The sequence below is a fragment of the Pelodiscus sinensis genome, chromosome 7 (assembly GCF_049634645.1).
Source record: "Pelodiscus sinensis isolate JC-2024 chromosome 7, ASM4963464v1, whole genome shotgun sequence".
Taxonomy (NCBI): Eukaryota; Metazoa; Chordata; order Testudines; family Trionychidae; genus Pelodiscus; species Pelodiscus sinensis.
This window is the reverse complement of record NC_134717.1, coordinates 17,788,645-17,816,296: the sequence shown is the minus strand read 5'-3', so window position 1 is coordinate 17,816,296 and position 27,652 is coordinate 17,788,645. Positions and strand designations below refer to the sequence as shown.

The following is a 27,652-nucleotide window of genomic DNA, read 5'->3' as shown; positions in this document are numbered from 1 at the left end:
TTGGTCGGCGGTGGCGCCCGCCAGCCACGTGGGCTGTGTCCGCCGCGCGCGACTTGTGTGCCTTGTCCCGGCTTGGTGCGGGGGGAGGCTGAGCTCGCGCGCGCCATGGACTTAGCGGCTGGGGATGGGGGGGCCGCGCCCCAGCAGCTCCGCGATGAGGTGGCGGAGAAGTGCCAGAAGCTGTTCCAGGACTTCCTGGAGGAGTAAGTGCCCCGCGCCAGCCCCCCTCCCCTCGGGAGCCACGGGGATTGGGGGTGCGCGGCGGCTCCGAGGCCCACGAGCCGCCTGTGACGCGGGGGCGTGTCCCGACCGGCCCGTGCAACCGCCTCTGCCCGCGCGCGCTGCTGGGGGGGGGGGGGAGGGTCGCGCGTCTCCCTGCGCTGGGGCGGCCTCTCTCCCCTACAAGCAGGCGCGCCTCGGCGCGTTCAGTCGCCGCTCTCCTGGCAGCGGCGTGTCCCCCTTCGGTCTGACGGGGTGTGTGCGGGGGGGGGGTGCATCTTCCCTTTGGGGTTGCTTCTGCTGGAGCAGTCCCTTGGGAAAGCCGAGCGTCGTCCCGGATGGCTCTACAAAGTGCTGCCTTCAGACTAGATTCCCTTCTGTCTTGCTCGCTTGCGCTTCGGTTTGTGCATTTCGGACAGCTCTGCGCAGCGGAGGTTTTTATTTTCGTACCATCGTTGTCTTGTACGAGGGTGCACCTATTACTGCTGTTAGCAAGACTGTTCCATCATTTCGGCCCAGATTTAAACGGCATTTAAATGTGGTGCAGTTACATTATTGGCGTCTCCTTTAAGTTATGTGTGAGTCTCCCAGCTTTTCTTCCTAATTATTGTCAGTAATACTTGTTTTCTAGCAATTGCTAAAGCTTAGAACAGTGTTCATCTCTTGGCTGTTTAAGTTTCGTTTTTCCACTTCTGAAGTTTGAATTAGTCCTCCAAGGAGTTTTGTATCAATCACAGGCTGTCACACAATCTTGGCCATAAAGAAGTAAAAACACATTTTACCTGTGTGTGTCATTGTAAAACCATAAGTAAAATGCTGTCTGGGGAATCAGGTATGTGAGACATTTGTATTAATTCACTTTGAAATCCCCATGTGTGGGTCAAAGGGGGAGGAGAAAAATTATTTTTGGCAGTGAGGTTTGCAAGTCCTACAGGTATATGGCTTTTTTCCCCCTCCTACCCACTTTACACAGGGCACAGCAGAACTATTCCATTGCTGCTTGCTATACAGTACTGCAAAACTTTCCCTAAAATACTGTCACTTTTAGATTCCAGAACAGTGATGGGGAAGTCAAATACTTGCATGATGCTGAAGAGCTAATTCGTCCAGAGAGGAACACATTAATTGTGAGCTTTGTGGACTTGGAGCAGTTCAATCAGCAGCTTTCTACCACTGTCCAGGAGGAGTTTTACAGGTAAGGCTCACCTAAGAACTGAACATCAGTGGTTGTTATTCAGGATGGACAGGAATGGTGTCTCTAGCTACTGTTTGTTAGAAGCTGGGAATGGGCAAAAGAGGCTGGATCACTTGATAGTTACCTGTTCTGTTGATTCCTCTGAGGCATCTGGCATTGGCAACTGTCAGAAGATACTGGGCTAGATGGACCTTTGGTCTGATCCAGTATGGCTGTTCTTAGGTTCTTAACATCACCTGGATATTACAGTTAAAAAACAGTTCAAATGTAATGGGAAAAATATCTGCTGACTGGCCCCATTACTAGCTCTGCCCACTTCAGGTGTAGTGTTCAGAACTATATTATCATCAAACATGATACAAATAGGCAATTGCATTTGTGTTGTGGGGAAAAGTAGATGGAACATTTGGAAATGCTAAATTAATCCACCCATCATAGTACTTGCTACTTTCAAATGTATTGGGCCAGTTGCTGTTTCCTAGTCTCAACATTTGAATCAGGCTAAGCTTGACCCTGAAGACTTAGTGAAATAAACTGTACTGAAATCTCTTTTTAGAATAAAGAGAATTAAAATTATGTAATCGTGTGATATTTCATGTTTGGCACATTTTTACTTGTTTACCTGTGTCTTGGCATACTATAAACCAAAGCTTGTACATATATGAGGAAGGCCTTTGATTGTAAAGGGGAAAGGAGTTTTGTATAACTTCAGTATAATGTGAAATTATTTTCTGTATTTCAGAGTTTATCCTTATCTGTGTCGAGCAGTAAAGACTTTTGCCAGAGATCATGGAAATGTTCCTCCAAACAAAGACTTTTATGTGGCATTCCAAGATCTACCTACCAGACACAAGTAAGATGCCTTTTAAAAAAATAATTGAAATCCATCGATGTGGGCTAAGCAAGCATAGTATAAAGAAGATCTGACAACAATAATGAGTAAGCAATGAAATTTAGAATTGAGATTAATGGATTCCAAGGCTAGAAAGGACCATTGTGATCATCTAGCCCAGTGGTCTCCAACCTTGTAAAGCACAAGATCACTTTTTGAATGCAAGTCAATCCAGGATCTATCTCCAACCTAAATATCCCTGCCAGGCTGTCTTCCCCATCGCTGAGGCTCTGCCTCTGCTTACTCTGGCTGTGTCTAGACTACATGACACTTCGAAATTGCAAATGAAGTGGGGATTTAAATATCTCACACTTCATTTGCATAATTGCATCATAGTGCTCTTTCGAAAAAAATGCCATTTTGAAAATAAAACTTCTTTTTCAAAAGAGCACTATGACGCGATTATGTGAATGAAGCACAGGATAATTAAATCCCCGCTTCATTTCAGTTTCGAAGTATCTAATTTACATCCCTCTGTCGAAAGAGGGATGTAATCTAGACGCAGCCCCAGTGGAGATGGGGATACCTTGATGTCAGCAGCCTCTCCCTGTGCCTTCCCCACCCTGCAGAGCAAGCAGGAGGCTCCAAAGATGCAGCTCCAATGTAGAGGGCAAGAGAAAAATGACCTGGATAGCCTCCTGGCCAAACCTGTCAGGATCACCTGTCAGAGGCTCCAGGATCTACCAGTAGATCTTAATTTACCGGTTGGTGACCACTGACTTAGCCTGACCATCTGTAGACCACTAGCCAAAGAACTGCTTAACTAATTCCTAGAACATATCTTTTAGAAAAACATCTAGTCTTGCACAATTTTTTTTCTAAAACCACTGTCACTTCTAAATAGACAAGTGTTCTGTGACTTGTTTAACATGTTTTCAACTGATTGTAAAATATTTTCAAAACACAACTCTCATATTTGTAGTGCTCACTTAAACTTAAGATATCCAAATTATGTTTATCACAGATAACTTTAGAAATGCAGAGTAAATGAGCAAGTTTCAATAATGCTAAGCATGATATCAGCAGTAGCGTGTCTGATCTTGAATTATGTTGGCATGGTACTGAAAGCTCTTCAAGGCCTCAGTGAAATACAGCACTTAAGCATTTGCTTAGATTCCACTGTGTAAGTTACAACTTCAGCACATATTTATCTTAAGTTCTTAGCTGAAATGGGGCATAAAAGGGCAGAGTGCCAAGTCAGCTAGGGATTGAATTGCTATTCACTTGATACTTTTAAACAGAATTCGAGAGTTGACATCAGCCAGAATTGGTTCATTGATGCGTATTAGTGGACAGGTGGTACGTACCCATCCAGTTCATCCAGAGCTTGTAAGTGGAACCTTCCTGTGTCTAGACTGTCAGACAATGATAAAAGATGTGGAGCAGCAATTTAAATATACACAACCAAACATCTGCAGAAACCCGGTCTGTGCCAATAGAAGGAGATTCCTGCTGGACACAAACAAATCAAGATTTGTTGACTTTCAAAAGGTATTTGCATGGCTTCCCTAGAACTTTGGGTGTATCTGTTAATGATGTTTTCATATTTAGAAGGTGATAGTTCCATTAGTTCACATTCATTTTTGATTATATGGAGTTGTATATTTTACAGTCTTAACACACGGAACTGGAACTCATTACAAGTGCCTGCTTTCTTTTTTCCACTTTTAAAAAGTGTTTGAAGTTACAGATGGGACTAAAGTATTCCTCTGGTTTTAGATGCTTTATTCTTATGTAAATAAAACAGAAATTTTAAGCCAGAAGAGCTTCAGTGTAAGGATATTAAATTGCAGTTATTTGACTAATTGTGTAGGCAATACAGTTTGTATCGACTACACAATTGGTCAATAAGGACCACTCTGCAGAGCTGCAGCGGGGGTAGCCCCAGGAGCCACCCACAGTGCAGCTCTGCATTTTAAAATGCAGATGTGTAGAGTCTTGAACCATCGTGAGCTGGGACTGCTTGGTCCTGACTCACGCTTTGTTCAGCAGCCCCATGTGCACACTGGCCAGCCCTGTCTGCTGCGAAGAGGGGCTGCTGCCAGAACAGACTTAGCCCCTGTTTGCGGAGGACAGCTTCAGCACCAGCTCCTGTTCATGGTGGCCAGGGCTGGCTGCGGCCAGAGGCTGCTACCGGAACAGCCCCTGCGTGCAGCTATCCCAGGCCATCATGTATAGAGGCTGCTAGGCAACAGCAGCCCCTATCCGCAGGGGGAGCCCCCATGCACAGAGGCTGCTGCTGGAGTAGCCTCTGCCTATGGCAAATCTTAGCCTACAGTGGACAGAAGCTGCTTTGCAGGAGCCTCCCCTATTCTTTCCCCCCCTTCCACTCCCGCTGCCTCTAATAGAGGCAGCAGGGTGGGGCAGGTGACACTGTGAAGCCAGTGCTGAGGGGGGACAAAAGGCGGGCTTTTAAACTGGCTTCCCTCAGCACAGGCTTCTGTTTGCTCTCCCCCTTTGTTGCCTCTAATAGAGGCAGCAAGGGGCTGGGAAAGTGAATGGTCCCCAGATACTCCAGTTGACTACCCTGATTAGTTTATGCAGCCTTTCTTTTTTCCTTCATGTCTTTCTATGCTGATTTTTTTTTTTTTTAAACATGATTCAAAGAGACTGAACCCTTTAAATCTGTCACTGCACAGCATTTTCCCAGCCTTGAAATCCAATAGGTATTTTGTATAAAAGGAAGTGGCATGATTTTGTTAGGAATGATGCTTCTAGAGGGCAAATGTCATTTTCCCCACATTAGATATCAGAAATTTCAAAATCCATTTTTAATAATTTAAAGTAATTTACCAGTTTCAGCAGAGTGACACTTTTTCTTAACCCGTGGATTATATAATTTAACATTAGCTTTAATAACATTTTAAATTCTGTTCCTCTTATAGGTTCGCATTCAGGAGACGCAGGCTGAACTGCCGCGGGGAAGTATTCCTCGCAGTGTTGAAGTGATCCTGCGTGCCGAAGCTGTAGAGTCAGCTCAGGCTGGTGACAAGTGTGACTTCACAGGATCGCTTATTGTTGTGCCTGATGTAGCTCAGCTTTCCACTCCAGGTATACTGCTGTCTATAAACGGTGACTTAAGTTGTCCTGTGCATGTACTTGAAACAATATTAAGACTCTTACTCTTATAATAGGTGTGCGTGCAGAAACTGGGTCCCGTGTAAGTGGAACAGAGGGTTATGAAACTGAAGGAATCAGAGGACTTCGTGCTCTGGGAGTCAGAGATTTGTCTTATAAACTAGTTTTCCTAGCATGTTACGTTGCTCCAACAAATCCACAGGTAAGTACTGAAAGAAAATAGACTTGAAGAGATCAGTGGGTGTTTGCCTCTCCTAGACTATGAGGCTTCAGTTTATGATTTTGCTCTGGCTCTGATGTGTTGCAACTGTTGTAGTCCTCTTCCATCTTGGTTTGTGTAGCAAAATCTCTCTTCACATGTTCTTCCTGTGACGGGGTTAGGAATGTAAACTAGTAACTAGTTATTTGGTGAGCATCACCCTTATTGGGTGATACTTATAGATTAACTGGCGCCCGACCTGGTTGGAGCCACCCAGCTATGTCCTGACACCTCCTGCCCAAGGAAATCCACTCAGTTTGAGCAAATTAACAACCTTCAGAGGCGTAGAAGAGCCAAAAGGAAATACTGACCAATCAAGAACAAGCAAGCATTTTAAGACTGTGTGCCTGCTTTTGCTTATGGACAGGCAGGATGAGACTTCGGACAGATGAAGAGTTCCTCAGATTTACCCAAGAACTCAGGTTCACATCGGGGCCTTTCCCTAAGTACTACAGCTAAGCATGTACATTTTAAAGTTGCCTTTTTTCCCTCTTTGTCTAAAGGTGCAGGCAGCTGAAACCTCAGTTGCCATTTTGTTACTTGTTTACAGAGTGACACGAAGTTTGCAACATAGGCTGTCTTGTTCCAAGAAGGCAGTCAAGCCTTGCAGACTTAGGCCGGGGGCGTCGGCAGTAAATATTCAGTAGTGTAACCAGGTGACCCACTGTCAAATGTTAAAATAAGAAGGTAGTAAGTGACCTGTCTGCTTTCACCCAGTCATACATCTTGACCCATCTCTCCCAACATCTGCATCTCCTCCAGGGTGTGTCTTAAGATGTTCTTAAATGTGACATGAAAAAAAATTAATCTCTTGATCTTGAAATTGTGGCTTTTTGGATGCTGCCACAATGCAGATTACTACAAACAATCCCTTGCTAAATTTTAGTGCTCCCTCTAAACTGAGCACTTGGGCAGCCACTCAGAAGAAATTCAAATGTTGCCCATCTGATTGGTAGAGTGCCCACATCCTGCAGTATTTATTTCTATTGGAGGTGCATATGTGCACATACCCTGGTGTGCACAAAATGCATTCTGCACATGGATGGAAAAAATAAGAGGGAACATTGGTTGTCATGTATAATTCTGCTGGCAACTTGACATCTGTAAAAACATACAGAGCTTTTGAATTCTTTTCTAAATTTGCTGGACAAATGGATCCTTTTAGTGTTAATGATGTGCTTTCTGTTTGCAGTTAATAAGAGTATTAAAAAGGCAGTTTTCACTCAGACATTTTTTTAAGTGCTTTCACACCTGAAGTGTCTGTTGCTATGTCTAAATTGCTGCATGGGGTATCATTGCTTTGGGAGTGAAGGGGTCCACTGGTACTAATGGAAAAAGAAAGGATGTTCCAATTGTACTTTTTTTCCATGTAACTTAAATTGAGAAGTTTTTTAGTTCCTTGTTAAACAAGCACCCTTGCTTCTGTAGCGATCCCAATAGGCTACTCTGAGTAGAAACATTGTTTGTCTTTTCCAGACTGAGCTTGTGATTTCAAACTTGTAGTTTTCTTTTAACTTTTTTTTCCCCAGTAGCTGCCATAACTTGGGTTTTATGTAATGTTATCTCTCTATTGTTATTTCTAATCTTATTTCTATTTTTTTATTAGTTTGGTGGAAAGGAACTCAGAGATGAGGAACAGACTGCAGAGAGCATTAAAAACCAGATGTCTGTAAAGGAATGGGAAAAGGTGTTTGAAATGAGCCAGGATAAAAACCTTTACCACAATCTCTGTACCAGCCTCTTCCCTACTGTACATGGTAAGAGTTCAGCTGTTATGGCAGGGTAGATCGCATCCTTGACAGTATCAGCTACTGCTGTTCAGTCATGTTGGGATATTTTGAAGCTATGTAACTAGTATTTCATATCCTCCCATGTAGTATTTATAGTACTCTGAGAGGACAGAGTGGCTTTTTTTTTTGTTTAATATTTTTGAATAAAACTCAGTCAGAACAAGTAATTTCCAAGCGCGCCTGGGCTGTCTCGCTGCGGGCGTGCTCCAAGGCTTTGCTCCCCGTCTCCCTGCAGGGGAGCAAAGCTGCAGAGCATGCCCGCAGGGGGACAGCTCAAGCGCGCCCAGGCTGTTCCGCTGCGGGCGTGCTCCGCGGCTTTGCTCCCCGTCTCCCTGGCCTGACCAGCAGACCAGGGAGATGAGGAGCAAAGCCTCGGAGCACGCCAGCAGTGGGACAGCCGTGGCGCGCCTGGACTGTCCTGCTGCCCGCGTGCTCTGCGGCTTTGCTCCGCGTCTCCCAGGTCAGCAGACCAGGGAGACGGAGCAAAGCCGTGGAGGACTTGGTCGGTCCTGCCACCCCCGTCTCCCTGGTCTGCTGGGGAGAGGGGTGCAGCTAGTGCCCCCCCCCCCCCAAGCAGACCAGGCTTTTCTTGCCTACCCCTGGGGTAGAGCAGCTGGGGGCTGCCGGGTTGGTCCCGCAGTGCCGCTCCAGACTAACCCGGCAGCACCCCAGCTGCTCTGCCCCAGGCGTCCTGATTCAGCCGCTGCTGGTCAATTTCAGCAGCGGCTGACTTGGGGACGCCTGGGGCAGAGCAGCTGGGGTGCTGCTGGGTTGCTCCAGTAGCGCCGAGGAGCCGCGCTGCTGGAGCAACCCAGCAGCACCCCAGCTGCTCTGCCCCAGGCGTCCCCAAGTCAGCTGCTGCTGAAACTGACCAGCGGCTGACTACAGGAAGCCCGAGGCAGAGTTGCTCTGCCCCAGGCTTCCTGGAATCAGCCGCTGATCAGTTTCAGCAGCAGCTGACTTGGGGACGCCTGGGTTTCTTAAGTTGAATCTGTATGTAAGTCAGAACTGGCGTCCAGATTCAGCCGCGGTTGAAACTGATCAGTTTCAGCAGCGGCTGACGCCAGTTCCGACTTACATACAGATTCAACTTAAGAACAAACCTACAGTCCCTATCTTGTACGTAACCTGGGGACTGCCTGTACTTCAAAGGCAGAGGCGTCCTATCGAATAGTCAATGCATTTTGCATTGACTAGTCAATTAGTCAGTTACTCACAATTTAACATCACTAGAACGAAGTGCCTGAAATACGGTTCAGATAGTAGCTGCAATTTGATGGCAAGCCATTTTGATTGTGGCTCAGAATACTGTAATTGCTTATGAACTCACTTGGTTCCCCCCTGTCTTTCTAAGGAAGTTGATCACCTGAATTTCTGCTCAAAGATTTGGGGCTGCTAAAATACCAAGGAAATAAGCTTTCTTGTGATTTGCTTTACCTTGAAGTTACATCAAGATATAAATGCTGTTTCCAGCACGTTTAGTTTGGACATTAGAGTTTAATATTCTATTGACCTAAATTTTTATCTACAAGAGAAATAACTCTCCTAAGCTGCCTTATGGGCCTTTACTGGAACTTCTCTTTATGGAGCAGGTAATGATGAAGTGAAACGAGGAATTCTATTGATGCTATTTGGAGGAGTCCCTAAGACAACTGCAGAAGGCACTTCATTGCGCGGGGACATCAATGTTTGCATTGTTGGTGATCCAAGTACAGCCAAGAGTCAGTTTCTCAAGTAAGCATCTTTTTAAAATCTAGCACTTAAATGTTGCCAGTTGTAACCAGAGCTAAGAGAGTCCAATGGGAGCAAGCTATAAAGTAATTAGTGCGTATGGAAGGCAATGCATTTGCCTCCCGAGTTTGTGCTTTATATTTGTATTCAAGAATTTTTAGGAACACTGTCAAGTAGTTAAGCGTTAATCTTGAAAGTCTTAAAATATTTCTGCTCCAGGATTTACTGTTTCCCAGAGAGTTTTTAAAAAAATAAAAATCTTTGAGTCAAGCCATACTTAAATACGCCTCACAGAGAAACATTGTTCAGACTTGCCAGGTGAAGAGGAATAAGTTATTGCGCACCTATTTCCAGAATCATGTAAATATCACTTTAATATTTTTGATAGGTACAGAAGCCTATAATAAACTCTCCTGGCCACACTATCAGTACAGTGTGGTGGTGGTAATATTAGATGCCAAGAATGAACTGGTGCTTGAGAAATCTGGTGGTAACCATTGTTTTTGACAACATTTGAGTAATAAATGCCATATACTTTTAAATAAATCTCTGAAAATCCCTTTACAGAAGACTTAATAGTGTACCATTGTTAATGTTACCCATTCTAAGAAAATAAAGTAGTAAATTTATTATAGTTAATATTTTGTAAATTAAAACATCATGAGACATGGTGCATTATTTTTATGTGACTTTTCACTCACCGCATAGTCTAGATGAATGAACATAGAATTTTGTAATAGGAAGAGCTAAATTCTCCATGGACTTGTAATGAAGCTTTTGACCAATTGTTAAATATATCATCATTTACCCTCAACCTGTAAGATTTGTATACTTCAGTTCTGAGGTCCAGTAGGTATGTTTAGAGGCTTAATGTTTGCATAGAATATGTCAGGGAAGTAATTGAAATACTTCTCTGAGGGTACGTCTACACTACAGCGCTAGTTCGAACTAACTTAGTTCGAATTAGTTAATTCGAACTAAGCTAGTTCGAACTAACGCATCTAGAACTAAAAACTAGTTCGAACTAGAGTTTTGCTAGTTCGAACTAGTAAGTCCACATTGAGTGGACTCTGAACAGGGCTTAATGATGGCCGGAAGCAGTGCCGGCAGGGCATCAGAGGAGGACTTAGAGCATGGAGATACTGTCTCAGGCTAGCCGAGGGCTGCGCTTAAAGGGTCCCGACCCCCACCCCGGACACACAGTTCTAAGGGGTGCCCCGCTTGCAAAGAAGTTCTGGCTTGGAGTGCCCTGAGTGCCCACACTGGGCACATCACAGCACTCGGCCATCAGCCCGGCTGCACTTGCCGCAGGCTGCCATCTGGGGAGAGGGAGTAATTGGGGGGCTGCAGGAGAGCTTCCACCCCCAGAAGCCCGCAGAGCCAGCCCAGTCCTCCCCATCGGGGGCTCGTACCCCATTCCTCCCTCACCTCCTTCCACTTGCCCTTCCCTAGCCCCCCTTCTTATTGATGTACAAAATAAAGATAACGTTTCTTCCAACATTGACTCTGTCTTTATTGAAAAAAACTGGGGGAGACTGGGAAAAGGAGGTGGGAGAGGGGAAGAGAAAGGCTGGGAGAGGGGAGGCTGTGAAGGCTACAACTAACATGATCAGGGGTTGGGAACAGGTCCCAGATGAAGAGAGGCTACAGAGACTGGGACTGTTCAGCTTAGAAAAGAGGAGACGGAGGGGGGACAGGATAGAGGTCTCTAAAAGCAGGGGTTGGGTGGAGAGGGTGCATTCAGAAAAGTTCTTCCTGAGTTCCCATAAAGAAGGACTAGAGGACACCAAAGGAAAGGAATGGGTAGCAGGCTTGAAACTAGTAAGAGAAAGTTGTTCTTGACAAAGCAAATAGTTAACCTGTGGAACTCCTTGCTGCAGGAGGCTGTGAAGGCTACAACTAGAACAGAGTTTAAAGAGAAGTGAGATAAAGTGATGGAGGTTGGGTCCATGGAGTCCTATTAGCCAGAGGGTAGGAGTGGTGTCCCTGACCAAAGTTTGTGGAAGGCTGGAGAGGGATGGCACGAGACAAATGGCTTGGTCATTGTCTTCGGTCCATCCCCTCCAGGGTCCCTAGGGTTGTCCTCTGTCGGCAGACAGGCTACTGGGCTAGATGGACCTTTGGTCTGACCCAGTACGGCCATTGTAAGCTCAGGGCTCAGTGTCGGGGGTCTCAGTGGACCCCCTTGATTTTCATGCACACCTGGTCCTGGGTGGCCAGGCTGGCAGCTCTCCTGCCCTAGACGGCCACTTTCCTGTGCCTAGTGCGGAGATCGTGGACGAGGTCCACGATGTCCGCACTAGCCCAGGAAGGTGCCCGCCTCTTGCGGTCCAGGGCAAGCTCCCGGGAGCCGCCAGCCTGGTCCCGGCAAGAGGGGGTGGGCTGGGGGGCATCGGGTGGGTGGGTCTGTGCCGTGCCAGGTTCAGGGTCTGCTAGCTGGGTGCTGGCAGGCTTGCACCTGGCACGGGCAGCGTAGCCAGCCCGTGCCCCTTTAAGGGGTCCGGGGCCGGGAGGGGGGCATAGAGTTTCCCTGGTGTTGGCCAGAGTGGCCACCAGGGAAACCTGGGGAGGGCTAGCCTCCCACTAGTTCGAACTAAAGGGCTACACAGCCCTTAGTTCGAACTAGCTAGTTCGAACTAGGCGTTAGTCCTCGTAAAATGAGGTTTACCTAGTTCGAACTAAGCGCTCCGCTAGTTCGATTCAAATTCGAACTAGCGGAGCGCTATTGTAGCGCATAGGAAAGTTAGTTCGAACTAACGTCCGTTAGTTCGAACTAACTTTCTAGTGTAGACATACCCTGATAGATTGTATTTAGTAAAGTGATAGAAATGTAGCCGTGTTAGTCTGGGGTAGTTGAAGCAAAATGCAGGACAATGTAGCACTTTAAAGACTAACAAGATGGTTTATTAGATGATGAGCTTTCGTGGGCCAGAGAAGTGGGTCTGGCCCACGAAAGCTCATCATCTAATAAACCATCTTGTTAGTCTTTAAAGTGCTACATTGTCCTGCATTTTGCTTCAACTATTTAGTAAAGGATAGCCTACCCTAAATTCTCTATTACTGAGGAATCATCTGCACTCACTGCAATACTTGCTTTCTATAAGCTACTAGTAGTATAATCTGTGAGTGATTTTATCTTTATATTTGGATGCTAATATTTAAACTATCATTAAACTTAATAACCAAAATTTGGGATATTGCAGGTTGCATGCTATATGCATTTCATGACTTTTAAACCAAACTTTAGATGATTATACCCAGACACATAGACATTCTCCCTTTCCTTAATGTGTGTACTAGATACTTACAACATTAACTTTAATGAAAACTTTTAACAGTGAATTAGTACAAATTAGTGAGAATACATATATTTATCTTTATTAGTTTCATCTTCTTACTTTTTTAAAGCAGGGGTGGGGAACCTTTTTTTGGCTCAGAGGCTGCTGACCCACAGAAAAATATCTTGGGGGTCATGAGCTTAGGGGATGTGGCAGGGGGCCTGGAGTGCTAACACGGGCTCCCCAATGCTAGGGAAAGCCCTAAGCCTCAGGGGCCAGATCCAGACAACCTAGGGCCTCAGGTTCCCCACCCCTGTTTTAAACAGCAGAATAGGTGCTCAAGATAGTTAAAACCAAAGCAGACTGAAGAGCTTCAAAAAGATCTCACAAAACTAAGTGATTGGGCAACAGTATGGCAAATGAAATGTAATGTTGATAAATGCAAAGTAATGCACATGGGGAAAAATAATTCCAACTATACATTAAAAAAATGATGGGGACTAATTGAGCTATAACTACTCAAGTGAGAGATCCTGGAGTCCTTGTGGATAGTTCTCTGAAAACATCCACTTACTGTGCAGTGGCAGTCAAAAAAACAAACAAACAATGTTAGGAATCATCAAAAAGACTGAGTATCTTGTTGCCTCTATATACAAGCCATGCTACATCCACATCTTGAATACTGCGTACAGATGTGATTGCCTCATCTCAAAAAAGGTGTATTGGCATTGGCAAAGGTTTGGAAAAGGGCAACAAAAATTATTAGGAGTTTGGAACAGGTCCAATATGAAGAGAGATTAAAAAGACTTGGACTTTTCAGTTTAGAAAAGACAAGAGTAAAGGGGGATATGATAGAGGTCTATAATATCATGACTGGTGTGGAAATAGTGAATAAGGAAAAGTTATTTACTTGTTCCCATAGCATAAGAACTACAGGTCATCAAATGAAATAAATAGGTAGCAGGTTTAAAATAAACAAAAGCAAATTTGTCTTCACGCAGTCTACCTGTGGAACTCCTTGCCAGAAGATATTGTGAAGACCAGGACTTTAACAGGGTTCAAAAAAGAACTAGATAAATTCATGGAGATTAGGTCCATCAATGGCTATTAGCCAGGATGGATAGGAATGGTGTCCCTAGCCTCTGTTTGTCAGAGGCTAGAAATGGATGATAGGAGAGGGATCACATGATAATTGCCTGTTCTGTTCTCTCCCTCTGGGGTATCTGTCATTGGCCACTGTTGGAAGAAGGGATACTGGGCTAGATGGGCCTTTGCTTTGACTCAGTATGGCTGTTCTATTTTCCTGTGTTCTTATGTATTACCTTGACCTGATAGTGGTAGAAAGCATGGGCTATATAAACATTCTTAAATCTGTACCTTTTGCAATATTTCTAACTAAAGCGTATAGTTGGTGCAAACTATCACTTAGGGTACGTCTACACAGCAACATTATTTTGAAATAACTTAGTCCGTGTCTATACAGCAGTCAGTTATTTCGAAATAATGTTGAAATACTGTCACGCTGGAGGACTACTTACTCCAACTCCTGTAACCCTCATCGTATAAGGAGTAAGTGAAGTTGGAGGAAGAATACTCTATTTCAAAGTATGTGCCGTGTAGACTCTCCCAATTTCAAAATAAGCTATGCAATTTGGGTAGCTTATTTCTGTTTAAGCCCTGATGTGTAGACGCGCCATTATTGATACTTCTCTTTAACAGACATGTAGAGGAGTTCAGTCCCCGTGCTGTGTACACCAGTGGGAAAGCCTCTACTGCTGCTGGTCTAACTGCTGCTGTAGTGAAAGATGAGGAGTCTCATGAATTTGTAATTGAAGCAGGAGCTCTGATGTTGGCAGATAACGTAAGTCCACAAATGAAAATCTGAAGCAACAATAAGAATAACAGAGTTCTAGTATTCTCTGTGTTTTGATTTATTGAATACAATTTTGCAAAAGAATTTTTTTTGGTCTAGGTGCTATAGAAGTTTGGTCTTATTTCTGTACATTCTTATTTTAGGGTGTGTGTTGCATTGATGAATTTGACAAAATGGACATAAGAGATCAAGTTGCCATTCATGAAGCTATGGAACAACAGACTATATCCATAACAAAAGCAGGAGTTAAGGTAACACCATTCCTTGCAAAATTTTCAAGCGTATCTGTGTACTTATACATATGTTCAATTACAGGTTCCTTAACTGTTCTGAACTTCATTTTTCCCCCATCTGTAAAACTAAAACCTATCCTGAATGCATTGAGCATTATATAATATTTTTAAAATGCCTGCTGCAATATTTTTTAACTGTTAAAATGTTGATCTTTAATGTGAACTGTGTATCAGAGCAAAGTTCTAGTTAGCCAGAACTCATTTGTGGCATCATTTCTACTGCTTTTGTTGTGCTGCTGAAGATATTGCAAAGTATGTGGCTGCATTAGCAGACAGATTTCTAACTAGTAGGTCCAGAATTTAGCAGAGAAGCCATAATTTGTTGGGTTTCTTTAGCAAGTAGCACTGACAAGTTGTATATTAAGGCTTTAGTATCTTTTTTTTCCTTTTATTGTCAGGCTACTTTGAATGCCAGGACCTCTATTTTGGCTGCAGCAAACCCAGTTAGTGGGCGCTATGACAGATCAAAATCCCTGAAACAGAACATAAATCTGTCAGCTCCCATCATGTCTAGATTTGATCTCTTCTTCATTCTTGTGGATGAATGTAATGAGGTAAGTGCAAGGGCAGTAGCTGTCAGTAGTCTTTTCTTATGACTTTCTGCATTCTACCAAATTGCAACCCTAGAAATACAAATCTACTGTACAAATGCTGCTGTTGATGATGATCTTTGAAATTTTTAGTAGTTTGATTGAATTTGTGAGCTAAGAGCATTACTCATCCTTAAAAATGGCTGATAACTCAAGCTGTGACTGCTCACATAGTATTTGGTGAGCAGACACCACAGCTTACCATATTGCCCATGTTTCTTTGTACTGCCATCTGTCTATCATTTATCTGTTATCTCACACTTAGATTGCAATTTTATGGAGTATAAGGTTGTATTTTTGTTCTATGTCTAGCACAATAGGCTTCTTGTGAATGGCTGAGGCTCCTACGCTGTACGATAATACGAATAGTAATAAGAAAATGAGATACATAAAGATATATTTTCTTGGTACTATTCCCTAAGATTGACTCTTTAATGTGCATTGAGTTGATGGAATACACAAAAAGTAGCCTGAGATGAAGGACAATAATTTGGAATTTCCTCACTGCCAAATTCCAGATTCTACAGCTTGTTTAGCTAGGACACTATTCATAAAGTTTCAAGAGGTCATAGGCTAGTCTCATTGGGCTTTTGCTACCTCTTTTATGTCTTGAAAAATTTTAATATGTCCAGTGGGGTTCTATAGCATAGAATTTTCATAGAATCATAGAACACTAGAACTGGAAGGGACCTTGAGAGATTGTCAAGTTCAGTCCCCTTCCCTCACGGCAGGACCAAGCACCTTCTAGGTCATCCCTGATAAAACTTTATCCAATCTGCTCTTAAATGTCTCCAGTGACGGAGATTCCACAACCTCCCTAGGCAATTTATTCCGATGTTTAACCACCCTGACAGTTAGGAAGTTTTTCCTAGTGTCCAACCTAACTCTCCCTTTCTGCAGTTTAAGTCCATTGCTTATTGTCCTATCATCAGAGGTCAGAAGAACAATTTGTCTCCCTTCTCCTTGTGATACCCTTTTAGATACTTGAAAACCGCTGTCATGTCCCCTCTCAGTCTTCTCACTTCCAAACTAAACAAACCCAATTCTTTCAGTCTTCCCTTATAGCTCATGTTTATCATTTTTGTTGCTCTTCTCTGGAATTTCTCCACATCTTTCTTGAAATGGGGTGCCCAGAACTGGACACACTACTCCAATTGAGGCCTAATCAGCACAGAGTATAGTGGAAGTAAAACTTCTTGTGTCTCACAACACTCCTGTTAATGCATACCAGAATCATGCTGCTTTTTTTTTTTTTTTTTTTTTTTTTTTTTGCAACAGTCACACTGACTCATATTTAGCTTGTGGTCCACTGTGACCCCTAGATCCCTTTCTGCAGTACTCCTTCCTAGACAATCACTTCCCATTCTTCAAAAGCTTCAGGGTGTAGCCGAGTTAGTCTGTAACAGAAAAGACTTAAACAAATAGACAAGTAGCACCTTAAAGACTAAGATGTGTAGATGGTGGTATGAGCTTTCGTGGGTGTAATTTGGACTTCTAATACTTCTGTCATCTGAAGAAGTGGGTTGTGCCCACGAAAGCCACCATCTACATCTTTTGTTAGTCTTTAAGGTGCTACTAGTCTGTTTGTTGTTTAAGTACTTCCCATTCTGTATGTGTGAAACAGATTGTTTCTTCCTAAGTGGAGCACTTTGCATTTGTCCTTATTAAACTTCATCCTATTTACCTCAGACCATTTCTCCAGTTTGTCCATATCATTTTGAATTATGATCCTATCGTCCAAAGCACTTTTGCTTCTTGAAAATGTAGCTGTGTCATCAAGGGGGCGAAAGAGGGAGCAGGAAATGAAGGAACAAATCCTTGTCTGTCTGTCCGTGTGAGCAGGATCTTAACAAAGCAGTGACTTCTTAGGTTACAGATTATGCCATCGCCAGGCGCATAGTGGATCTTCATTCCAGAATAGAAGAATCTGTTGATCGTATGTATTCACTAGATGATATCAGAAGGTACCTACTGTTTGCAAGACAGTTTAAACCAAAGGTAATTTTTTTTATACAAAAAGGTGTAAAGAAGTGAAGTTACTTTGATTAATGCATTCTTTGTGTGGATAGAAAATCAATTAACTGATTCCATAGTGTAACAATTAATGAGGAAACTTGGAATATTTTTGGATTCATTTGCTCTCCTTATAAATGCCAGAGCCTCAGACATCACAGTTGAGATTGGGTATAAGAACTTCAGTTGAGTGTCCGTTTAATGACTTGTTGCTTAATCAAGCAACTGAGTTGAACAGCTTTTATGTTTTGAAAAGTTACTGCATGTAGAAAAATGTAAATTTGAACATATCCAAAGCAAGATCTTTGTTTACAACTGTAAAATGACTTTTAGAAATATACAGTGGAACTTTCAGAAGTTCCACTAATGGAAGCAGTATACTTACACCAATGCATTATGAACAAATGTGTCACCTTATTTCAATCAGATTTCTAAAGAGTCAGAGGACTTCATAGTTGAACAGTATAAACGATTACGTCAGCGGGATGGCTCTGGAGTTACAAAGTCATCCTGGAGAATCACAGTACGACAACTGGAGAGCATGATTCGATTGTCTGAAGCAATGGCCCGAATGCACTGTTGTGATGAGGTAACAAAATAGCTACATAAAGGCAATTAGCATTTTGGTCTGGAAACTTGGCAGTGATATGCAAAATTTGCTGTTTCTTTGCCATTTTCTTCCTCATCTTGGAATGGGTGGGCAATAAAACGGCAGTGGTTCACCAGTGTTATCTCCTTAAAAGCTGCTGCCATTACATATACTTTCCACCTCCATAGGTATGGGCAGTTGCAGCTCCCACTGGCCTGAATCGTTGTTCCCAGCCAATGGGAGCTGTGGGAAGTGGTGTCCCGGTCCATACCACTTCCTGCAGCTCCCCTTGGCTGTGAATGGTGATTCATGGCCGACAGGAGCTGCAATCACCCATGCCTGTGGAGGGGCAAGTAAATAAAGTTGCAGCAGCCTGCCAGGTGCCAATCCTGGGAACCAGATCTGGGCTCTGGACTGATATTTGCTCACCCCGGCTTAAAATCAGGTCTCTAAATATAGACAGTACAAAGTCGCTCCTTTTCATGCTGCTGCCTTACGTCATATTTAAAAAATCTCTAGGTGTTGTGTATGTAGAGGTACCCCGAGGCTTACATTTTCAATGTTAACTGAGGTGTGATCTGCCCAATTTGCATATTAATTCATATGCTTAGCAATATTAATATAAATGTTCACTGTTCATGAAAACATGTTAGGAAAGAGATGAAGGATGATAATATGAATATCTGCACAATCTATTGAGCTACATCTCCATACAACTTGGCATTGTGATTGAGTGGGCTTGGGAGATGCTGGCACTCTTTCACGCACAGTCAAGAAGGAGCCAAGCAAAGCCTAGCAGGGCATTTAAGCCTCAGTGGGGGATTGCCAAGTATAAAGAGCCCAGCAGAGCCTATGCACATATTTGGACTCAGTGAGGGGGAGCCAAGGCCAAGGAACCCAGAAAACATAAATGATCATATTCATGCAGTTGCTCAGATCTGCTCGGTGTGATTTCTTCTTTGGATGGAATTTGGAAAACTACATTACATTTTTATTCATAATCTAACCCTAAAAAACCCATCTGCTTCCTATGTGAATATAGGATTAACATTATTTTACAGATTACTATTTGACATATTTTGATGCTGTTTGAGACTCATTTTGTACTAAACAGGCATGGTATCCAAAGCCTGTCTATCAGGTCAGATTTTTGGCTAAATTTAGTTTTAAAAAGAAGCCTTGTAGCCTATAGTCGTGCCAGTGAAGATGATTGTAGGTAATTTCTTTCAGGTTCCAATTGTAAACATACTTGTGTACTTTTTCCAGTCAAACATCACAGCATTGTGTTGGTTTATTGAAAACTGGGAAGTGTAACAAAGGAACTTAAATTTTCCTTGTTCCTTGTGCAAAAAAACCCCTTTTAGTAAATAGTGACAGTGTCACTTTCTAAGAGGAGATTTTGAACTATTTGTAACTCGGGTAATGTTGCTTGCTGTGTTTAAAGGTTGATATCCTGCCAAAAATCATTGTGACCTTATAAAAATGATATTGTAGCATTCCTCTGTTCATTGTCTTTGTGTTCTCTGTGCAGGCTCAGTTTGAACAGATACTTCTCTAATTGCCAGCCCTGCAAATTTTCCATCAGCAGGCTATTTATTCCTCAGTTTTCCTATGCAAATTTTCTGAGTCATAAGCTGTCAGAGGGCATAGTTTGGCCTTCAGAAACCTTATAGTTTACGGTAATTACAGGGAATCGAAAAAAACCCTTGATCTGTCAAAACCGAGGGTGAGTTTCTGGGGCTAGCAAAAAAAAAAAAAAAAATTCTTATGAGGTTAGTGTGACATGGATATGGAGTCCTCTATAATGTCATTCTTAATCCCTTTTCAGGGTAGAATCAGAATCTGAAGTACAATTGTTAGATTCTGAACAAGTGAATATGTTTTACAAATCTTTCCCAGGTTCATCCCAAACATGTGAAGGAAGCATTCAGGTTATTAAACAAATCTATCATCAGAGTTGAGACTCCGGATGTCAATTTAGACCAAGATGATGAACAGCAAATGGAGGATCAAGAAGCAGATGACGGAATCAATGGTAAGTCACTTGCTTACAGTTTTCTGGCTTTCCTTGTGTCTGGGAGGAGAGACCGTCCAGTAGTTAGTACTTAAGGCTGAGTTTACACTGGCACTTTGCAGTTCTGTAACTTTCTGGCTCAGTGCCCTCTCTTCTCGAGTGTACAAGTTAGAGCTGTAAAGTGCCAGTGTGAATCAGGCTATAGTGCTGTTAGCTACTCCCCTGATGGAGGTGTGTTTATGTAGAGCACTCGGAGATTTCTGTCCTAGCACTTGTGCCATCATCACGGCCATGGCAGCACTTGTGTAGATGCACTCTGCCAAACAATTAGATTTTATCTGTTCTTTCTGTTTCTGTTCACACTGCACCTACCTTCTCATGATACAGGTGGTGCAGATGCTCCAGCGGGTGTCAATAATCTTGTGAATGGGATCAGTGATCACTCTGCGGATACAAACAAAGATGCAGCCCCCAAGGCTTCCCTGAGACTTGGCTTCTCTGAATACCGCCGAATCTCTAACCTCATTGTGCTGCACCTCAGAAAAGCCGAAGAAGGTAAGGACTAATAAAAACTACACAGAGAAAGGGCTATATAGAGAATATATACGAGTATACAGAGAATGGCCTTCAGAGGTGTACTCTGGTTACATTGTAGTGCAGGGCTACAATTCTGATCTGCCATTTGTCAGCAACAACCTAACTGGTTGGTGTAACAAACTTAGTTTGGAATTGATTCCACTTTCGCAGCACTGACCCACTACCATTCAGATCAATGCAGTCATGAAGTTAAATTCAGTACCTTTCCAGCCTAACTCCAGTGTCAAGACAGCTGGTTGAAAGAGCTTCACCAGTGACCTCAATGCCCTTTATAAGAAAGATCAAACCAATACTAGAAAATTACGAACAGTTTGTCAGCGCGTGCATACTGTGTCGAAGCATACTTGTGATTTGACAGGACTGATATCTGAGTTATCAGATCGATAAATTGAATAAAAGCAGGCCCATTCACTGAGGATGTCATTGTAACTGGCAAAGAATTGGACTCTGCTTTAAAGGAGGAAAAACAGCTGTAAAGGCAGAACCTCACTGAGAGCATAGGCATGACTCACAGCAAGAACGTATAATCGCCCAAGGAAGGCAAAGCAACATCTCCTGGAAAGCAGCAGGGCACTGAACAGATAACCTAAGATGGGCTTAAGTGGCAAGAAAATCAGGACTTCAGGAGACTTTGTATATTGAAATTAACACCCAGAATTAATGCCCTGAAGCTGGGGTAGGATGCAGAGGAGCTGAAGAACTTCAGGCCTACATCCCTACTATGTCATCTCCACAAACTAGAACAGCATCTTGCCCTAAATTGTCTTGTCACCACTTGCCAAGAAGCACATAATCTCGGAGCAAGCTGGATTCTGCGCAGCAAGTCACGCACCCCTCAAGTGCTGAACATCACCCTGCGCTTTGAAAATGGTATGGTAACAGGATTGACAAACACAGCACCTCTCAGCAGCATATGACACTGTGTAAATGTCACTGACTTGTACAGCTGATACAATCTCTACTAGAGAGCTAATGTGTGTAACTCAGATAGCATGGGAAACGGAGCTGATGGTGGCAACAGAAAAACTGCTTATTACAAAGGACTGTACTCTCCTCAATACTTCTCAACATCTATATGAATAATCAAGTCAGAGCTGGTATAAGTAGACTAAGCAATTGCTTAGGGTCTTGAGTATCTGAAGGCCTATTTCCTTTATATTATGTGGGGAGATTTTGGGGAGAGAGGAATATATCTGCTTAAGGCCTCCAATGGGCTAGCTTGTCCCCTGGCTCATTGGATCCATCTCGGCAAAAAATTTAACTTATGTCGATGACCTGTGTGTGAGTCTGCACAAGCCACAGCTCTTGCCCAGATACAGCCTACAGGAATATAATCACTTCTTGGGCTCTGTCTGTTACACCGAGCATCAATTGCATGTCAGTGTAGCTAAAATGTAAGTGATTCTCTTCAGTCTTTGGAATCTTGAGGCCAATAGGCAACTAAGCATCATCAGGACTAGGATATCACTTACTGCTGGAATCTTGTCTACCTTGCATTGACTCTCTAGACCAAAGTCTCTTCTTCAAGGCATAAGATGAGAAGATAAGTTAGCACCAGAATAGCATGCTTGGGAAGCTTGTTAATTCAGAATGGGGAACCATCCACTTAATCCTAAGAGCTGTTGCACTTGGACTTTATTTAAGGTCCAAATACATCTCTGGTGTGGGATAAGATTGGCTCACACAAAGCAGTTGGATCCTGTGCTGAATGACAGCTGCTGTTACATCACAAGGTATCTTAAAACCAGCAAACGTTACACTCTTTATGTACTTGCTGGAGTTGCTCCACCAGATATCAGAACAGTGGTGACATGCAAAATTAAAGGATTGACAAGTTGAAGATACCAGACTTTTTGGCTGTATGGTGACACGTAGCCTCCCTAATAGCAACAGAACTGCTTAAGAAACCATGAACAGCTAGGTGACTGGAAACGTAGCCCAAATGGCTCAAAATACTCAACAAGGATGTCAAAATGCACTTTGATGTGACATCTCCTGGTCTATCAAGCAATCTGGAAGGTCAAATTTCACTATGCAGAAGTGGAGCTGTTAATGATCTAGATGCATGGGAAATACATGCCAGCTATTGGTCTGCCAGCTTTTGTAGGAACCATGCAACTTAGAAGGTCTCATCAGGGCTACAGACTGAGCCATATTATGTGCCCAACACTGGAGAACCTATGATTGTGGTGAAAGGGCAAAAGAAGAATATTGTCACAGACAGTACAACCCATTTAGAAAGCAAGTTTACACAAAACCCATGAGAACACTCCTCTTAGGTTATACTTTGTGTTCATTAATACCCACTCAGCTAAACAAAAGACTTTGTTTGTTTGTTTGTAAACTGGGAGAAAAGCAGTATGTTTGTTTTTCTTTGTCTTAATGAAGTGTGTGTAGGGGGTCCTTTTTTTAAAGCACCAGGGATCACAATATGTCAGCTGAAATGAGGTGATTTGTGGTGTGAAATATGGCAGCAGTTGGACAATAGTATAGCAATCGTACAGGAAAAAAATTAAGATTGGAAGTGAAGACTGCAAATCCAGTCAAACCACTTTTGCTGCTTTAAGTAGACAATGTACAGTATTACAGAACACAATAGTGTCATCATCTTTGGGTGAAACCACTGTGTTTTCATTCTGTTAGGTTTACTTGGAGGAAACTAGACCATGCTGTTTGCCAGTGTTTCTTAACTTTTCAGTTTTCAGGTGGGTGCATTTGCCAGACAGCTCATTTAGTTTGTCACCGCCATGAATGCATATAAATGTGAGCTTCAGTTATCAGTCTAAATAGCTTGATTGTGACATGTAAACTGTCATCAGACACCTCATTTCCTGTGAAATCACAACTCCATGTTGTAAATAATCTGACAGGTTATTTTGGGTTTCTCTCTTCATCATTGTAAATGTTATACTAAGCCTTCTCTTTGACAGTTTGATTAATACTTTATTGCTGCTTTATATTTATGAAATCTGGGGATTGACATTGTAATTAGTATCTAGGTTTCTTTTTTTCCTTACAGAAGAGGATGATTCCTCATTAAAGAAGAGTGATCTTATTAATTGGTACTTAAAGGAAATTGAATCAGAAATAGAGTCTGAGGAAGAGCTTATAAATAGAAAGAAGATCATTGAGAGAGTCATTCATCGACTAACACACTATGTATGTATGCAGTTGCTTGGCATTTGAAAGGGTTTTTAGCTTAAATTGTTTTTTGATAAGAGTACCTCTGTGCTCAGGCACCAATAATTGGTGCTGGATAAATACCTAGATATTTTGTTGCATCTTTCTGTTAAAACTCTGGTCATGGAAAAAATGTCAGAATTCTAGACTAAGGACCTGTAAAAGGGGTTAGAGGTGTGAGTGAGCTTCAGGCATTACCTACTTTCCTTTTCCAAGTATTAGTAGATTTCTTTTCCTTCTGAATTGCAAACAAGAAGGGGTTAATAGCAGGCAGTGTTACTCCCTGAAGCTTTACATGGACTCCAGTTTCCAGGGCTGCTGTTTTTCTTGTAGTGACTTTGAGGCATTCAGTACATCATGTGGTACCAGGAGGAATGGAACTTTCCTCTTCTCTTTGCCCATGTAGCTGGAATAGTCTTGTGACTGGGCTCCCAGGGGCCACACTGAGATTTGTTTGCACTTTGCTCTAACTGAGCAGTGGGGCAGGTTTGCTGGATTATAGAGGTTCGAGTGTATAAGTGTTCAGAGAACTCAAGGTAATGCTAATTATCTAATAATTCAGGTTTGTATTTTAAAGCTCTAGTCTAGCTAACATGGCTATGTTAGCTATTTTATAAAGACTATCCCTAATTACCATTTATATAATGTTCTAATATGTCTTTAAGCCCTGGTCTACATTAGAACTTTATTTTGAAATAACACCCCTCCCCCCCCCAGGTCAGATTTATAAGTGGAGTATCCATACTACCAAGCTTGCTATTTCGAAGTAATGGGCCGCAGATTTCGAAATCTGTACTCCTGTTTTTCATCACGAGTAAAAGTTATTTTAAAATAACGGTAGTGTGGATGCTTCTTACTATGGTAATGTTTGGGGCAGGCAAGTCTACTACAGGTTGGACCTCCTCGATCCTGTACCCTGGGGACCTGAGCCATCCTGGACCAGGGAATTTGCTGGACCTGGGAAGGTCAATGCTCCCCTGCTGTCTGCCTTGCGGGTGGCTTCTCTCCATGGGCTCCCCATCCTGCTGCTGCCCCACTAAAACTGGCCCAGCCAGCTCCCCACCCTGCTTTTCATTGGCTGTGCCAGGGCCGCCTGGCCACCATCAGCCCTGCTACCTCCAGTGGTTCCTCAGGATTTCCTGGGCCGCTGGGCCGCCTCCATAAAGAGCCTGAAATAGGGGACCATCTGCTGCCGCACAAGCATCCACATCTTCTGAATGTCTTCCATGTGAGCTGTGATGCTCCCTGGGTACTTGACCTTTGTCACTCACTCAGTAGCCTAAGCAGATTAACACTGAGCTAGTTGTAGTCAGGAAATAGAGGCTGATAATGGCCATGGGCTTGGCTTTGTCCTTTTTAATAATGAAATGAATAAATGCTGTTTTTCACCAAACCGAGCCAGAGCAATGTCTTCAGTATATTTATGGTCTGAAAGCAAAGTGACATTTACCTTAATGAAACCCACAGTCTCCTCTTCATGAGATGAAGATACCTGGAAATGTTTTTTCAGAAGACGACCTTTTTATAACAATCTGGTCAATTGTCCTTGTAGGTGAAATGGCTAATAGCTTGTCAAGCTGCTGAAGCAGAAATGACCAATTTGAAAACTTGTAAAAAGGCCATCCTCGCATTCCGGAATAAAGTTATTTGCAAATAGAATTATTCAAGAACAGTTTTATTTGCTTTAAATTCACACTATACATTATTCCAGATTAATGATCATGATTCTAAATTAACAAGATCTGATTTAGATCACTGTAGCTGGCTTCAGTGCTGAGACTTGCAGAGGGGTTCAGTAGTGCTGAATTGCACTATGTTAATACAATAAATGAACACTTGTAATGGTGGCATATAGAATACCAATTTCAGGTGTGAGTCTCATACTACTCTAGTAGCGTAAAAGAGGGCTCTTAAGGTAGATAAATTTGTAGCTTACAAGGCACTTTTACGGTGGCAGAAGCGTGAATTGTCTTAGGGCATGTCTGCTTTGCAACTGAAAGGCTGATCCTGTCCACTCTGACTTTAATCTAGCTGTCATAGCTTAAAAATAAGAGTGAAGATGCGTCAGCACAGTCATCATCCTCTTACTGACACCCAAGCGGTTCATCAGCAGAGTTGGCACCTTGATTTTTTTTTTTTTTAAAACCCTGGCCTCAGCCACTTCAGCTAATGGAATAACTAATAGTAGGTTGTCATACGCTGTGTGGATTAGCATTACAGAGGGATGAGACACAAACACTTTGTCAGTGACTTTCACAGTTATGTGCCAGTATCAAAGAAATGGTGAGATTCTGGAATCTTGGGTTCCATTCCAGATTCTGGAGGGAAGTGTGCTCTAATGAGCACAGACTCTCCTGCTCCAACCCCTCCCTCTGATCTTTATATATAATATGCGGAATAATTTTTGTGCACTCAGGCATGTATGAATGTGCACCACCAGCAGAAACACAAAAACTACCTGTGGGGGCTCTGCTGATCAGCTGGGTGGCATTTGAATTTCTCCTGAGCAGCCACACAAGTGCACAGCTTACAGAGAATACTGCTGGCCAGCATGTTCTTCACTCCTGGCTCCTTGTCCTAGTCCTAAATTCTCTCCATTTACCCATTCTTAGTATGTGCATCTTAGCCCTCATTCCACATCTAGTCTCTCTTGGCCACTGAATCCCAGCTCTCCTGTGGTTCATCAGATTAGTCTCCTCTATCCGTAGGCTCCCCATGGATTCCAGCTCAGTTTTTCCTCTCTACTTGCCCACCCAACCAGTTCCATCCCATCAGACTCCTTGTCTCATTTGCTTCTTTCCCTGTTCCTGGTCTGGCTCTTGACTCAAATGCAGAGGAGACAATTGACTTTCTTCACAATGCTGGAGCACACGCTAGCAAGGGGGAGAAATTGAATTTATAGGGAAGATAGGCTCCCAGCTCTCCGTTCCACTACCCAACTCCATTTCAGCTTAGGGAAGTCATTGCAAAGGAAAATTCTGCTTTGACCCTGTGGCTCTGGACTGGATGGAGCATACTCAATTGCTCTGTGAGGATGACCTGTGCAGTCTGGGCTTGTGTATGAGCTGTCTTTAGAAGATGAAATCTGGAGATTTTAGCTGCTAACATTTGAATTCTTTACTGAGAGTGTATGAACTATGAATTTATTCCTCCTTCCTCCACCCAAATTTCAAGTCCAAGCATGAGGTCACAAGAGATTTTGCATGGGTAAAAGGATGTATATTTTTAGCCTACTCTCCTTCTTGGGAATTACTGAAGAACTTTTGCTAAAATTTTCAAAATAAAAATTAATTTGAGACCGAGAAAGTGCAAGCGGGTTCACTTTTCTCTGTGAAAGGGTAACGCTAATGCAGTAAATGTTTGCCTTGCGAAAAATAACTGTTCAATATTTAGGCTTTTAAGCCTTTGTCCAAATAATGATGTTTGTGTCTCTTTCAGGACCACATTCTAATTGAACTCACCCAGACTGGGCTAAAAGGCTCCGCAGAAGGGGAGAGCTTTGATGAAGACCCATACCTGGTAGTAAACCCCAATTATCAGCTGGAGGACTAGGGATTGTAAAAAACTGTAGTGGGACTTACTTGCATGTTGAAAATGCATTCTTTGTACATTGTTGCAATACTCACTGGATAGCTAAATTCTTAAACTTTTATGAACACTTTACTGTTGTGTGGAGCAAAACTCTTGGTAATACTTAATTATTCATCGCTATTCAGCATTCCTGAATGTGTTGTGTTGTGGGTTTTTTATACAAATGACACAATATAATGTTTGGCTTTTTGGAGTTTTTTTAATCGCTCTCTTCCAAACAAGGTAAAATAAGGTAAAATGAGATGTCTTCAACATGGAGCTATCCAGATGCTTTTTTAACAGTGAGGAAATTTACATTTTTCTTCTAAAGTATCTTGTTAGTGAGATTTTATTATGTAGATTTTTACAATTTTGTTTTTCCTATTAAATAAATAAAAATTTGTTAAATGTTTGTGGTTGTCTTGGGCAATGGCTTTGTTCTGAGACTGGAAGCTGTTCCACTTATGAGTTTTCCTTTTCCTTTGCTTTAC

The 27,652-nt window shown here is 42.7% G+C and overlaps 1 protein-coding gene across 1 annotated transcript; it reads left to right on the top strand.

Moving 5' to 3' along the window:
* On the top strand, positions 1–27,573 carry MCM6 (minichromosome maintenance complex component 6). The gene is made up of 17 exons (XM_075933301.1): positions 1–203; positions 1,268–1,414; positions 2,157–2,267; positions 3,548–3,797; positions 5,192–5,357; positions 5,441–5,586; positions 7,250–7,400; positions 9,026–9,167; positions 14,162–14,303; positions 14,459–14,566; positions 15,007–15,162; positions 17,068–17,196; positions 17,639–17,800; positions 19,700–19,835; positions 20,202–20,369; positions 23,431–23,570; positions 27,030–27,573. Exons 1-17 carry the CDS (start codon positions 106–108, stop codon positions 27,141–27,143), a joined length of 2,466 nt encoding a protein of 821 aa, XP_075789416.1. The 5' UTR covers positions 1–105; the 3' UTR covers positions 27,144–27,573.
* Positions 27,574–27,652: the final 79 nt, after the last annotated feature.

What these genes read in the sequence shown, in the direction of transcription:
- MCM6 (XM_075933301.1), top strand. Translation starts at nt 106, where the DNA reads ATGGACTTAGCGGCTGGGGATGGGGGGGCCGCGCCCCAGCAGCTCCGC. An exon ending in TTCCAGGACTTCCTGGAGGA is followed by an intron (nt 204 to 1,267) that starts GTAAGTGCCCCG and finishes TGTCACTTTTAG; the next exon opens with ATTCCAGAACAGTGATGGGG. An exon ending in AGCTCAGCTTTCCACTCCAG is followed by an intron (nt 5,358 to 5,440) that starts GTATACTGCTGT and finishes CTCTTATAATAG; the next exon opens with GTGTGCGTGCAGAAACTGGG.